This window comes from Salvelinus alpinus, chromosome 29 (genome assembly GCF_045679555.1).
Source record: "Salvelinus alpinus chromosome 29, SLU_Salpinus.1, whole genome shotgun sequence".
In the NCBI taxonomy this organism is placed as follows: domain Eukaryota; kingdom Metazoa; phylum Chordata; class Actinopteri; order Salmoniformes; family Salmonidae; genus Salvelinus; species Salvelinus alpinus.
In genome coordinates, this window is record NC_092114.1 from 39,344,242 (window position 1) to 39,357,639 (window position 13,398).

Below are 13,398 nucleotides of genomic sequence, written 5' to 3' on the forward strand. Positions count from 1 at the left end.
ACCATAATCACCATCGTTATGTTTGGAGGAAAAATGGGGGAGGCTTGCAAGCCGAAGAACACCATCCCAACCGTGAAGCACGGGGGTGGCAGCATCATGTTGTGGGGGTGCTTTGCTGCAGGAGGGACTGGTGCACTTCACAAAATAGATGGCATCTTGAGGCAGGAAAATTATGTGGATATACTGAAGCAACATCTCAAGACAGGAAGTTAAAACTTGGTTGCAAATGGGTCTTCCAAATGGATAATGACCCCAAGCATACTTACAAAATTGTGGCAAAATGGCTTAAGGACAACAAAGTCAAGGTATTGGAGTGGCCATCACAAAGCCCTGACCTCAATCCTACAGAAAAGTTGTGGGCAGAACTGAAAAAGTGTGTGTGAGAAAGGATGCCTTCAAGCCTGTTACACCAGCTCTGTCAGGAGAAATGGGCCAAAATTCACCCAACTTATTGTGGGAAGCTTGTGGAAGGCTACCCAAAACGTTTTACCCAAGTTAAACAATTGAAAGGCAATGCTACCAAATACTAATTGAGTGTATGTAAACTTCTGACCCACTGGGAATGTGATGAAAGAAATAAAAGCTGAAATAAATCATTCTCTCTATTATTATTCTGACATTTCACATTCTTAAAATAAAGTGGTGATCCTAACTGACCTAAGACAGGGAATTGTTACTACGATTTAAATGTCAGGAATTGTGGAAAAACTGAGTGTAAATGTATTTGGCTAAGGTGTATGTAAACTTCCGACTTCAACTGTACTTGGGGTAAGCTGCCTATTCTCATTCTAGTGGATACGTCTCTTGCCCTTAATGTAGTTCAACGTTTCTCCTCCTGGGTGGTTTTCTTAACGTGATGATTGACTGTAAATGGAGCCCAACCCCCACCCAACCTTCCCTTACCCTGTTCTGTTTCTCACCCTCGCAAAGCTAGTTTATTATTCACCATATTTCTAGTTATAAGATTAAATTTAGATTCAGGAATACCCTTCTAAAACGCTGACTTTAATCCCTATCCAGATGGGTATTTGCTCCGGTAAGTGACAGCTATACGTTACATGACAGCCCGTAGAGCAGCATGTCCCAAACTCTGTCCCCAAGGGGTGCACGTTTTGGTTTTTACCCCACACTGCTGATTTTCAAATAATCAAAGCTTGATGAGAACCCAAAACGTGCACCTCTTGTGGTCCCCAGGACTGAGTTTGGGAAACGCTGCCATAGTTGACAAGCACTCATTAAAACAACACATTTCACTGCACCTATCCGGTGTATGTGACAATACAATGGCTTTACATGATTTTCAATGAAGAAGAAAAAAGACAAGGTGGAATTCTGGGAAGTGTAATTTTTGGATGGATTGTGGGACTTGGAGCCCATAGTCTGGGATTTCTGGCAAAGGAACCGGAGTGGGTGCCCTGTAATTGTGGTGGTGTGGCTTTTCTTTATGGCTTTGACATGTGGTAATAGGGAATATCTGGGTTCGTCCCACCACAGAAAAAAAGGCATTGTCCAAACAATGTCAAATGTGCACAAAGGACTTCTCCCTTCCCATTTCTCCAGCTCCTACGTATCTTTTCCCTTTCGTATTTGTTGCACGGACGTAAGGAAGGCGTGGCCTCCATTCTTTCAACAGACCTCTATCAAAGACATTTACATGGGCGGGGTCTGGCTCGTCATTGACCACTCTTAATAGAGACGATCGTTGACGTGCGACAAAGTCACCTGGCGCAACACTGTGCAACTGGACTTAATTCGTCTTAAGTGCTTTTCTCTGTCAGCTGACATTCACTCTGCGCCGCCTCTGTTCCATTCACTCATTAACTTCCAGTGCTGTGTGCCGGCAGACAAGTGACTGACTGTCATGGCTCTCAAATTAATATTGCGGCCCCGGTGACCGAAGCAGTGGAGTCCGTGGCAACAAGGCATCGACGAGGCTTTGAAATAATGGGGAAACTCGGCATACTCACCCAATCCACCTATACCCTCTCTCTCTCTCTCTCTCTCTCATTGCATTCCTGCTGCACCCTCACCCTCTCCTCCTCCCCATCTGTTTAGTCCCCCTCCCCTTGGTCAGGTGCAGTGTAGATGTTGCTTGTCAATAATTTAAGAGGGAGCGCTCTCTCCTCTTAACCAGACGGATGAATTATTAACTGGGCAGAATGGAGCACCAAGGCTGCAGGGCTGTGTTTGGGCTTTTGTGAAGAGGAGTGATCAAATAATTATATATAGACGTATGAAGACAAACATGTACATATCCTACGTCCACATTCATGCATGTTTGATAAGCGTGCACCTCTAGCCAAATGAATAGCTTCTTTCCTTTCTGTGTGTAGATGGGCTGTGTTTGGGGGTATGTTAGCAGGTTTGTGAGAGGGAGCGCTGAGGCCCAAGTGTACATTTATCACAGGAGTGCTGGGGAGTAGAGCTGTAGCCGTGTGGTTGGAGAGACGTTCCACAGACGTGATGCATGGCTACCGAACCACTCTGGGTCCTCTGGGAGGAGGATTCACTCCGAGTGGAACACACTGTATGCTATGCAGATCTTGCAATCGCCAGTTCTCACACACACACACACACACACACACACACACACACACACACACACACACACACACTTAAATTCATATCCTTTTGTTTTACACAGACACACACACACATTGAATCTTTTTCATTTTTTCAGTATGTCTCTTTATACAGCTTGTGCACACACTCCATGCATATCACCATCCTCCCTTTTTACAAGGACAGGCGGGCGGAATAGGAAAATTAACAAGGTAGCAGAACAGCACAAAGAGAGGGGAGAAAGTGAGTCGGTGTTTACAAGCAGGAGAGCGGCTTAAGAGGGAATGAACGATGTGACGGGACATTGGAGGTAAAGAGAGATGACTTGAGACCCTGGGAGATAAAAGGAAGAAACGCGGAAGGGCGGTGGATGAAGAGGGGCACACTGACATGGAGCAAAGTGGTGGAGATGAGAGAGAGAGAGATGGGGACTGAGGGATTGGGGAACGCAGAGAAGAGAGAAGGGAGCGCTACTTTGACCTTGAGATGAAGAGAGAACGAGCGAGAGGGGGAGCGGAGGGGCGGGAGAGAAAGGGAGATTTGGAGAGAGCTCGCCGGCAGTCAGCGACAGCCAGAGTTGAGAGGATCAGTCTGCTTAGTGTCTGTCTGATCGACAGGAGAGTCAGGGGGAAACAGCTGGAGGCACTCTGAGTGCGTGTCCCTCTGAGTGCGTGCGTGCGTGTCCCTCCTGAGTGAGTCTATCTTTGTGAGGTGTGTCTTTGTCCCTGCACGGTGTGTGTTTATTGAGTTTGTGCTCTGCCCATGTTAGGGTGTGCCTTGTGTGTTTGTATAGAAGAGAGGGAGAGAGGGATACCAAGGTGAGTGGCAGAGAGTGAGGGAGACGGAGTGAGAGAGTGGAAGGACCGAGGGAGAGAGCGGTATGACCCGAGCTGCCAGGGCCTAATCCTCTAGCGTGGCCCATTTGGCTGTGATCAGTATACCTGCAGAGCTAATGGATTCAGATGTGGGAAGGAAAGAGGGAGGGGGGGGGGGGGATGAATGGGCCGGCTCACCGGAGGTCTGCTTTAATATGGCAGAGATGTCATCACTGCACCAACGCTCATCACAGGGGTCAGTCACATAAAGAGTGGCGGGTGGGAAAAGTGCCTTTGCTTTCGACTCATTTCGTGTTGGACACATTCTGGGCTAAAGTACACAGCAGCACTCTATCCTCTTTCCTGCTTTCTTTTTTCATCTATTTTGGTGTTAAAAAAAATAAAATAACAGAGTGCCCACATGCAACTCACCCATTCTCCCAGCTCACTCTGTAGTTTCTCTGCACCTATGCCCTCTTCTAGTACTGCCTTGGCTGTCTCTCTCTCCTCATCTCCATTTCTTTCTCCCCTCTCTCTCTCTCTCTCTGTCTCTCCCCTCTCTCTCTCTTTCCCTCCCTCGATCTCAATTCCTCTCCATCTCTCTCTCTTTCTCTTTCCCTCATTCTGTTGCTCTCTCCCTCTCTCCCTCCCTTTCTGTCTTTCTTCCTCTTTCCCTCGTTCTCCCTCCCTTTCCATCTTCCTTTCTCTTTCTTCTCCTCTCTTCTCTCTCTCCCTCTTCATGTTGGTTGCTTGACAACTCAGCCAGAACCCGTACCTGTTCTTCTGTCTCCAATCTAGCCTGAAATAACACGGCTCTTCAAGGGCCTCCAGCAGAGCGCCTCCTCCCTGAACCCTTGTTATTAATTTGTGTGCTTTCCCCACTTGCCATTTTCACATCGTTCTGGCAGAAATATCGGTAATTACGCCTATGCGCTTGACTAACTATATTTTTGCTTGTTCGGGTTGTTAAATGTCAAGGGTGCTCCGCATACAGAACCGATCACCCTTTTTAAATGAGTCGGACTCCAGGTCGTAAAGCTTCCTCTAATAATTTTTCTCATTTCCACAGCTTTTTCTCTTAACCACATTTCACTTTGGCCAGCATTGCCAAATACTGTACATATGAGGTGAGCGTTAGTAAAAGCCATCAGGCAGCAGGGGAAACGTACATGCGTGAAATCTGTAATTGGCCCAGTGTGTGGATAACACAACTGATTATGGCTGAGGTGGTAATTATTTTTTCTTTCCTGCTCACTGCTGCTTACAAGCCGGAAGATGCATGTGACGTTGGCTCTGCGTGTATTCCATAGGCTCAAGTCTGCCTGTTAAATGAGCCATGTGACAATAGGCTATCGCTCGCTCCCGTTTGCTCAGTGATGTTAATGATTCCTGACTAATGCAGGAATGATCAAGGAATATTTCTGAGAAAGAATGTCTACATGAACGGAGTAGACTTGATAAGAGTCTCACAGGACTATAGAATAAAAAACTTTTTCATGATATGACGGTCAATACTGGCCAGTAAGAAGCCAGTAAGAAGCCGGGCCTAATGATTTGGGTTTTCTCTGGTCTTCTACATATGTCTGTCAGCCCGTATTGAACTGAAGCACAGCTCTCCTTCGTGATAGTGCGCTCACTCAGATCTAATGCCTGTTTTCTGTTGACGCTGGAAGTCATTGTTTTTCAAAGGCACTCCTGTGGTTGCCATCTCCAAGCTCACACTGAAGTGCTTTTGAAAGAAAGACGTAGAGAATCTTAACCTGCCTTCTCTTATTCATCTTAGCTTAGCCTGCAGAAGGCACCGGTTCAAGGCGATGCCCATGCTGGGTCTTTCATGCACAGCACCGCTGAGCATGCTCAAAGGTAGACTCGGCGAGATGACGTTGCAACGAGCCGCGCCGCAGATATTGAGATGAGCGCGTTGCAAGACATTGCTCTCACACTGTCGCACAGAGTATCTGCGCACGTACACTGCTGCACTCCACGCTGCTACAGTGTGGTAGCTACAGGATCAAAACGTCTGAAGTTTAGCCTCGCGCTTCAACGCTCGTAGTCGTTGTGGAAATGGACCCACTGTGTTTACTTGCGCGCAACGTCATCTCGCTGAGTTGACCTTTTTTTTAAAGATTCACAGTAGTCATACCTTGTTTATCTAAAAGGCTGACGTACAAGGAAATCAGTTTACTGGAAATCATAGAAAGTCAATTACAGGAAATGAGCTGGGTGGTAATTGTGTGAGTCAGAGGCTTCTATTTCGATACTTCTAAATAATAGTCTGGTGTGATGATGCAGGTAATACAGTGCATTCGGAAAGTATTCGGACCCCTTGAGTTTTTCCACATTTTGTTAAGTTACAGCCGTATTATAAAATTGATTTAATTGTTTTTTCCCCTTATCAATCTACACACAATAACCCATAATGACAAAGGAAAAACAGGTTTTTAGACGTCTCAGCAAATTTATAAAAAAATAAAAATAAACTGATATCCCAAGTCTGAGGTCCTGAGTGCTCTGGAGCAGGTTTTCATCAAGGATCTCTCTGTACTTTGCTCCGTCCATCTTTCCCTCGATCCTGACTAGTCTCCCAGTCCGTGCCGCTGAAAAACATCCCCACAGCATGATGCTGCCACCACCGTGCTTCACTGTAGGGATGGTGCCAGGTCACCTCCAGACGTGACGCTTGGCATTCAGGCAAAGGCGTTCAATCTTGGTTTCATCAGACCAGAGAATCTTGTTTCTCGTGGTCAGAGTCCTTTAGGTGCCTTTTGGCAAACTCCAAGCGGGCTGTCATGTGCCTTTTACTGAGGAGTGGCTTCATAAAGGCCTGATTGGTGGAGTGCTGCAGAGAAGGTTGTCCTTCTGGAAGTTTCTCACATCTCCACAGAGGAGCTCTGTCAGAGTGACCATCGGGTTCTTGGTCACCTCCCTAACCAAGGCCCTTCTCCCCTGATTGCTCAGTTTAGCCGCGCGGCCAGCTCTAGGAAGAGTCTTGGTGGTTCCAAACTTCTTTCATTTAAGAATGATGGAGACCACTGTGTTCATGCGCCTTCAATGCTGCAGAAATGTTTTGGTACACTTCCCCAGATCTGTGCCTTGACACAATCCTGTCTCGGAGCTCTACAGACAATTTGTTCGACCTCATGGCTTGGTTTTTGCTCTGACATGCACTGTCAACTTTGGCATTTTATATAGACAGGTGTGTGCCTTTCCAAATCATGTCCAATCAATTGAATTTACCACAGGTGGACACCAATCAAGTTGTAGAAACATCTCAAGGATGATGAATGGAAACAGGAAGCACCTGAGCTCAATTTCGAGTCTCATAGCAAAGGGTCTTACTACTTATGAAAATAATGTATTTCGTTTTTTTATTTTTAATATATTTGCTAAAAGTTCTAAAAACCTGTGTTCACTTTGTATTTATGATGTGAGTGTGTAGATTGATGAGCATTTAAAAAAAAATCTATTTCAGAATAAGGCTGTAAAAAGTGAAAGGGAAAAAGTCAAGGGGTCTGAATACTTTCTGAATGCACTGTAAGTGCCAAACTGGAAAGGCGCTTTCTCATTCATTAATGTGGCCAGTTTGGCACTTATACCTGCGACAGAGAGAGCTTTTCACCACCGTGAATAATATCCTGAAACTGGATGGTTCATTTTGATCCCGGTGATTTAAGATGTCGATTGGGGAGGGGGGGCGGCGGTGAGGTGCAATCCAAATAGATACTGAGAAAGAAAGTCTCTAAATTGAGCTGATTGCTGTTTTTTCAGTCTAGACGAATCAGTTTGACAGCCTCAGCCCCATTGTCTCCCTGCAGGGGGGGGGGCAGGCAGAGTCACTCACATATGCATTGCTCAATCACTCAGCATTAGTATGAGTTGTTCCCAGCCACTCCTCACAATCACAGCGCTGGCACAGTTAGATGCACACCCGCTAAGACTCAGTCACCCTATTTGCCCACCCTTGTCGAGCTGGCTGGCGACATGCTGTACTGATCAATCTCTACTATACACTGGTAGTGAATCGGGAGGTGGTTCTGTAAACCTGAGCCACAGAAAGAAAATGAGAGACTGATAATGCTTATTTGTTTTTCCCTTTCCCCCTCTCTCTCTCTCTCTCTCTCCATCCACAGCTGCTTCGTGTCAGCGGGTGAGGGTGGAGACGGAGGTGGAGGCGTACCCCACCGAGTCGGTCGACCTCCGCTGTCAGTTTGTCGACGGAGGAAACACCAAGCTCACACAGGTAGCCAGATATCACTTGATGAGAGAGCCTGCTGTGCATGTCGGCCTTGGCGCGGAGAAAGACAAATACTGCCCTCCGATTTTCCTTGAAAAGGAAGAACAGTACTGTGAAGATGTTGTCTAGAGTTTTAATGTTGCAACAATGTTGAAAACGTTTCTGCATTGAAATTGTTGTCAGTGTGGCTGTTATTCTTTCTCTCCATATGCTATATCATACCTCCTGGACATGTGGATAGACACTATGTGCATTGACTGCCGTCCTGCTACCCTCTAATTCCTTGTCATTCCTCTTGGATGCAGGTGTCGTGGATATGGGAGCCCACGGAAGGCCAGAGGGACAACATTGCCGTCTTTCACCCCACATACGGCGAGAGCTTCCCCGAATCTCCCTTCTCTGGGCGTGTCCGCTTCATCAAAGGCACCTTGACAAGCCCCTCCATTACTATTACCAGCCTGAAGATGGCCGACGCCGGGCGGTACACCTGCGAGTACGCCACCTACCCCAGCGGCAATGAGCAAGGCACCACCAATCTGGTCATGCTTGGTGAGCAGCTGGTGTTTTGTTTTCTGTCACTCTGTGCCCTAATTGCACTCGGCGAAGAGAGGGCTCCGGTGCTATGACTAATGGTGTCCTCAAATGAATGCGGTGTCACGAAACGCATCACTTCCAATGCGCCCACCTTGTTAAGCCGCCGCATCGATCGCCCCGCTTTCCGTCCTCGCCAGCTGAGTCGCCGCTGCCTTTCTCTTGCACTCTGTCTTCTATCCAACTCTCAGAGGGATCACACTTCCTGTATGTGCACAACAAATAAAAACCCACTCATGCATTCGCTCCCCATCTCTCCTCTCTCCTCTCTCTCTCTCAGCTAAACCCAAGAATTCGGCATCTCCCGTTGTTGTCCAAGCCAGCACCAGCGGCGAACCAGTGGTCGTGGCCCAGTGCGAGGCTGCCGACAGCAAGCCAGCGGCCACCATCAAGTGGATGGGAGCGGTCGGTGGCACTGAAAACACCACCTCCAAAAAAGGGCCGGACGGCACGGTGACGGTGAGGAGCGAGTACCTCGCAGTGCCCACGCCAGAGGACAACGGCAAGGAGGTCACCTGCATAATCAGCCAGCGCACCCAGGACAAGCCCCAGACCTTCCCCATGAAGTTGGCCGTCGAGTGTAAGCGTGAACGACTGGGTTTCGAAACCCACGGCACAAGAATGTTAACCCTCTGAGCCGAAGCCTAGGCATTACTCAAATAACCTTCTTATTCAACCAAGTGGGTAAAAAAACACTTTCAAAATGATAGGCAGTAGGTTTCAGGTCTCAGACAAGGTTGGGTTATTCATCACACGAGCGTGGTTCACAACCTCCATTTCAGAAGCATGTTAGAGCTGCTCTGTGTTTGTTTTAACCTAGCGTGAGACATCAGTCCCTAGTCATCTCAACTCTTGCTGTGAAAACCTCTTCCACTCCTGCACCCCAGTAGGTAATCAGCGTTCACTTGCAGTAACCTCTCTCTCTCTCCCCTCTCTCTCCTCTTTCTCAGATCCCCCGACTGTGTCCATAGTGGGCTATGATAACAACTGGTACATCGGCCGAACCGACGCTGTCCTGACCTGCCAGGCCACTGGCAACCCTGCCCCCACCACCGTCACTTGGACAGTGTGAGTATCCCTCTCATGACTGTCCCAGATTTACGAAGTATCCGTCTTATGACTGTCCCAGACTTTTGGAGTATCCTTCCCCATTTTGGTCTTAATTCACCCGGAGATGGAAGAATGACTTGAGACGAAGTCTCCCCTGTCTATCCCAGACAACAGGAGTCGTCAGTCAGGCATAAACAATCAATTAACAATTCCATTCTGATCTGCTAGATTACCAATATTGCCCGTCCTCTGGGGCCCAGCAGCTTGCTTTTATCTCTTAATGGGGAACACAAGTATCTCTGCAGCAGTTAAATGGAAAAGAAAACCATATTTAATTTGTTTTTCTCCTCTTGTTGATTATTACCACATGGTCTTTGTTTCGTCTCGTGGCGCTAGACAGATGGCGGTTAGATAGATAGACTGTTGTTGCAGCCGACAGCCTGCTCCTCCAGTAGAAGTTCTGAGTTAGGAAGGGGAATATGGAACAGGACCCGGTCATATGGTTGTGGTTCTTCCAAAATGGTCTCTCTCTCTACTCGCTCTCACTGCTGTTCCCCCTCTCCCTCCCACACACAGCATGTCAGGTCCTATGCCTGACACGGTGCAGATCAACGCCAACAAGCTGATCGTGCGGAAGGTGGACGAGGCTGTGAACACCACCTTCGTCTGCGAGGTGAAGAACCGGCTGGGAGTGAGCAAGCACCAGGTCACCACAGCGGTCATCGGTGAGTCAAGCCCACTGAGCGTGTGACAGCTGCCTCCCTACTCCTACTTAATGATACATACACACAATGATACAATCCCACCCACGAGCATATGTGCAACACAGACAAACATTTGTGGACACACACACACACACACACACACACACACACACACACACACACACACACACACACACACACACACACACACACACACACACACACACACACACACACACACACACACACACACACACACACACACACACACACTGGGATCAGAGCTAAACTCCTGCAGGCTGGTCTTTTCCATCATTTACACTGTCAGAGATTAACGTTCACTCACAGTTGACTCTGTCATCTGCTGGGCAGGTAACTGGGTGAAGGTTTGACTTGTAGGGGTTCTGAGAAGGGTTATTTTATTCATGCGGGGAAATCAGTTGGTGTGAGCCAGTTTGCCGGGTATTCTTTTCTCCCCCCTAACCTCAGTGTAGGTCTCCCCCCCCTTCAATTAAGAGTCCGCTCTTCCTCTGCATGCACTTTCAACAGATCTTTCCTCCTTTTAAAATGGATGTATTCGGAGATATGCTGCGGTTTCTCCTCTCTCTGCGCCCATGCGTTCACACATTGATCCAATTAACACGGCGCGGCCTTCCGTTGGCGAGCTTTGACTTTGTTACATTGTGGATTCTGCCTGGTCAAAACGGGCGCCGCCTTTTTTTAGATCAGTGGAACCAGCGCAGTTGGAGCTTGTTCTCGCCAAAGACGCCGCGAAAGCTACATTTAGAATCCGTGGGAATCCTTTTAGAGATTCTGAGTTGTCTCCCTTTGAGAACAAAGGTGCTTTGTATGCACACACTGCTGAAACGTGTGGGAGGTGGGGAAGAAGTAAGGCTCTGGTGCTCTCGCTGGCATCGTTGCCTTGAGACTACGATATCAGGGCTGGCTGGCACTCCCACCAGCCCCACATCTTTGCAAGTACCCAGGAAAACAACCTGGTTCGACCTCCATTGACTTTGTCCTTGGCTTTGTTTCATCCCGTGACAGGATGAGTTTTGTGCGAAGGAACACATTTGAAACGAAGCAACTTTGAAATGAAACCACTTTGTAGCACAAACACAATCAGTTACCTCTTTTTCTTTTTTTTTCACTCGTGAATCCTGTTAAAAGCTCTCTGTTCCTTTAACTTCTGATAGAAGCGCTGAGATATTTATCTGTGGGGGGGTGGCTTTTTATAACACCCCTTTAAGGTTGGGTTTGTAACGAGGGTGGAGAGCACAAAGTAGGAGATGAAGTCCCGTCTCTGCGTTTTTAAAAGAGGAGCGCTCGGTCACGTGACCCACGTCCTCCGAGTGAACGCAAGAACCGAGTTCTGCTGACGAACGGAAAAAGCGCCACTCTCTCGCTCGACACTTGCTCAGCGGGCACGTGTCAGAGATGGCGGGTTGGCGTCGACAAGGCGCCAGCTGGATCTGTCCGCGTAGGGAGTGAGGCAGAGCGGGGGGAAACAATAACAGAAAAGTCCCATAGAACTCTAAGATGACTCCTGCTAAACTTTCAATGGCCTGGCAGAGTGTCGCGACCGCTCTTCTCTCCAAGCCCCCCCCCCCCTCCTTAGTGGGTGGTCCAGCTGGCTCGGTGCATGGCATTATTGTCGCTGTTCACTGGAACGCTTCTGAAGGGATCAGAAGAACACACACACCACTTCACTTCCTCAGGCAAGCCATCCGCTGGACCCACACACAAGCCTCCGCAGGGACAGAATAATAAACGAATCTAGACCGAGGATATCCTGGCACTGAAATGTCTGCTGACATAAACCTGGGGCTAGTAGCCTACTGTATTGTAGCCTTCGCTCCGGTGACGTCCTCCTCGGGGCTGGACTGGCTGGAGGCCACTGGATGTTCCCCTTTTAATAAATTGTCATATCTAGATTAATCCATCTCCATTGAGCAGATTTTGTTTCCCGCCTCAGTTGTGGCCATGTTAAGGGGGTGCAGTGAGAATTGCCAGACCGTGAGGTCTCATCTCTGTGAGGGAGATAAGGAGAGAGACAGGCACATGGCCACGGTGGCTTATCAGAGGCTGCCTCGTGGCGCCCAGAGAGAGGCTAAGTCTGCCCCCATGGAGAACCTGGCGGGAAGGTACAAATAAACAAGTTGGAGAGTATCTACCATGAACATCTGCCCATTTGCAGAGCTAGTCCAATGTGACCCAGTAACCTTGCCTAAAGACGCGTGTTACAAAGAACTAACCCCAAATAACTAGCAAAATGTACAAACCTTGGACACCAGCCCTCCAGCTGACTGGGTTATCTTGCAGAGCTTAAAGGGATAGTGTGTGTATTTTATTTTTTTTTGCGATTCGAGGAAAAGCCCTTGTTCAACCTACCCAGAGTCAGATGAACTCATGGATGCAATTTTTCTGTCTCTGCGTGCAGTTTGAAGGAAGTTGAAGGTAGTTTAGCTAACTAGCACAATGACTAGAAGTCTACTGGAACAGCTAGCATGCTCATCAAGTTCATGTGACTCTGGGTAAGTAGAGAAAGGGCTTCGTCGCCAAAATGTTGCACTATCCCTTTTTAAACCTCTGCAAGTTAACCCAGTCAGGTGGGATGGCTGATGTCCAAGGTTGGTCAATTTTAAAGATGTATATAAAAAATATGTATTTTATCTCCTTGCCAAAACACAATGAATGATTGAATGAAGCCTGAGGCGTGGAGCATCTGACTAAGAATCTGAGTATATATTTCTGATAGCAATGTGTGTGGTTCAGTGTATTACTTACTAGTCAGGAAGACTTTGTTTGACTTTCATTTAAATGTCAACAACCACCCTGTGCTTCCTTCTGAACTGGGGCCACGTTCTCAATCAGGTCCTCCACCAACCCTACCTCCAGTACCAACCTGACTTTCTCAGGAGAGACCCCCTCCCCAATTCCGCTCTGCCTCAGCCGTTTGACGTCGAAGGACGACCGAACGATACGCCTGCTTTGGCGTTCCCGTGCCAGGCGTCTAAACACCCAAGCAAAGGGCAATGATTGCCTTGCCTGTGAGCGGCCGCATTTCAATTTGAATGATAAAGTCTAATCCCGAACGCTTTGCCGTTGCCTTAACCGCTCACACGCTGCCATTTTGTGCCTTTGTCATTTTCCTCATTTTTCCTGGCTTATAAATGCAACTGCCCTGACCCAGCACAAACAAGCTCCCCTATCTGCATAGCCTCAGGCTGGAGGAGCGCAGCTCTGTAATCCTCCAGGGTCATGAAGCTACCTTTCAATTAGCCAGAGGGTTAGCTCTATGACACAGCAGATGACTATCTGTCTCAATAATCCCCCATCATTAATCAATGGGAAGCCAATGGAAGACAGAGTGCCCTAAATCCTTCAGGACTAGTACTGAGGATTGCTTTTCCCCCTCTACCCCAGCTTTGGGGCCTCACTC

The 13,398-nt window shown here is 47.9% G+C and overlaps 1 protein-coding gene across 2 annotated transcripts in view; it reads left to right on the forward strand.

Moving 5' to 3' along the window:
• LOC139558697 (poliovirus receptor-like) overlaps positions 1–13,398 on the forward strand; it is an 84,675-nt gene that overhangs the window by 18,450 nt on the left and 52,827 nt on the right. For both annotated transcript variants that reach the window (XM_071374019.1, XM_071374018.1), the window contains exons 2-6: positions 7,508–7,617; positions 7,917–8,160; positions 8,483–8,782; positions 9,153–9,270; positions 9,829–9,977. In XM_071374019.1, the coding sequence (XP_071230120.1) occupies positions 7,508–7,617; positions 7,917–8,160; positions 8,483–8,782; positions 9,153–9,270; positions 9,829–9,977 (921 nt within the window). The remainder of the gene's footprint in view (positions 1–7,507; positions 7,618–7,916; positions 8,161–8,482; positions 8,783–9,152; positions 9,271–9,828; positions 9,978–13,398) is intronic.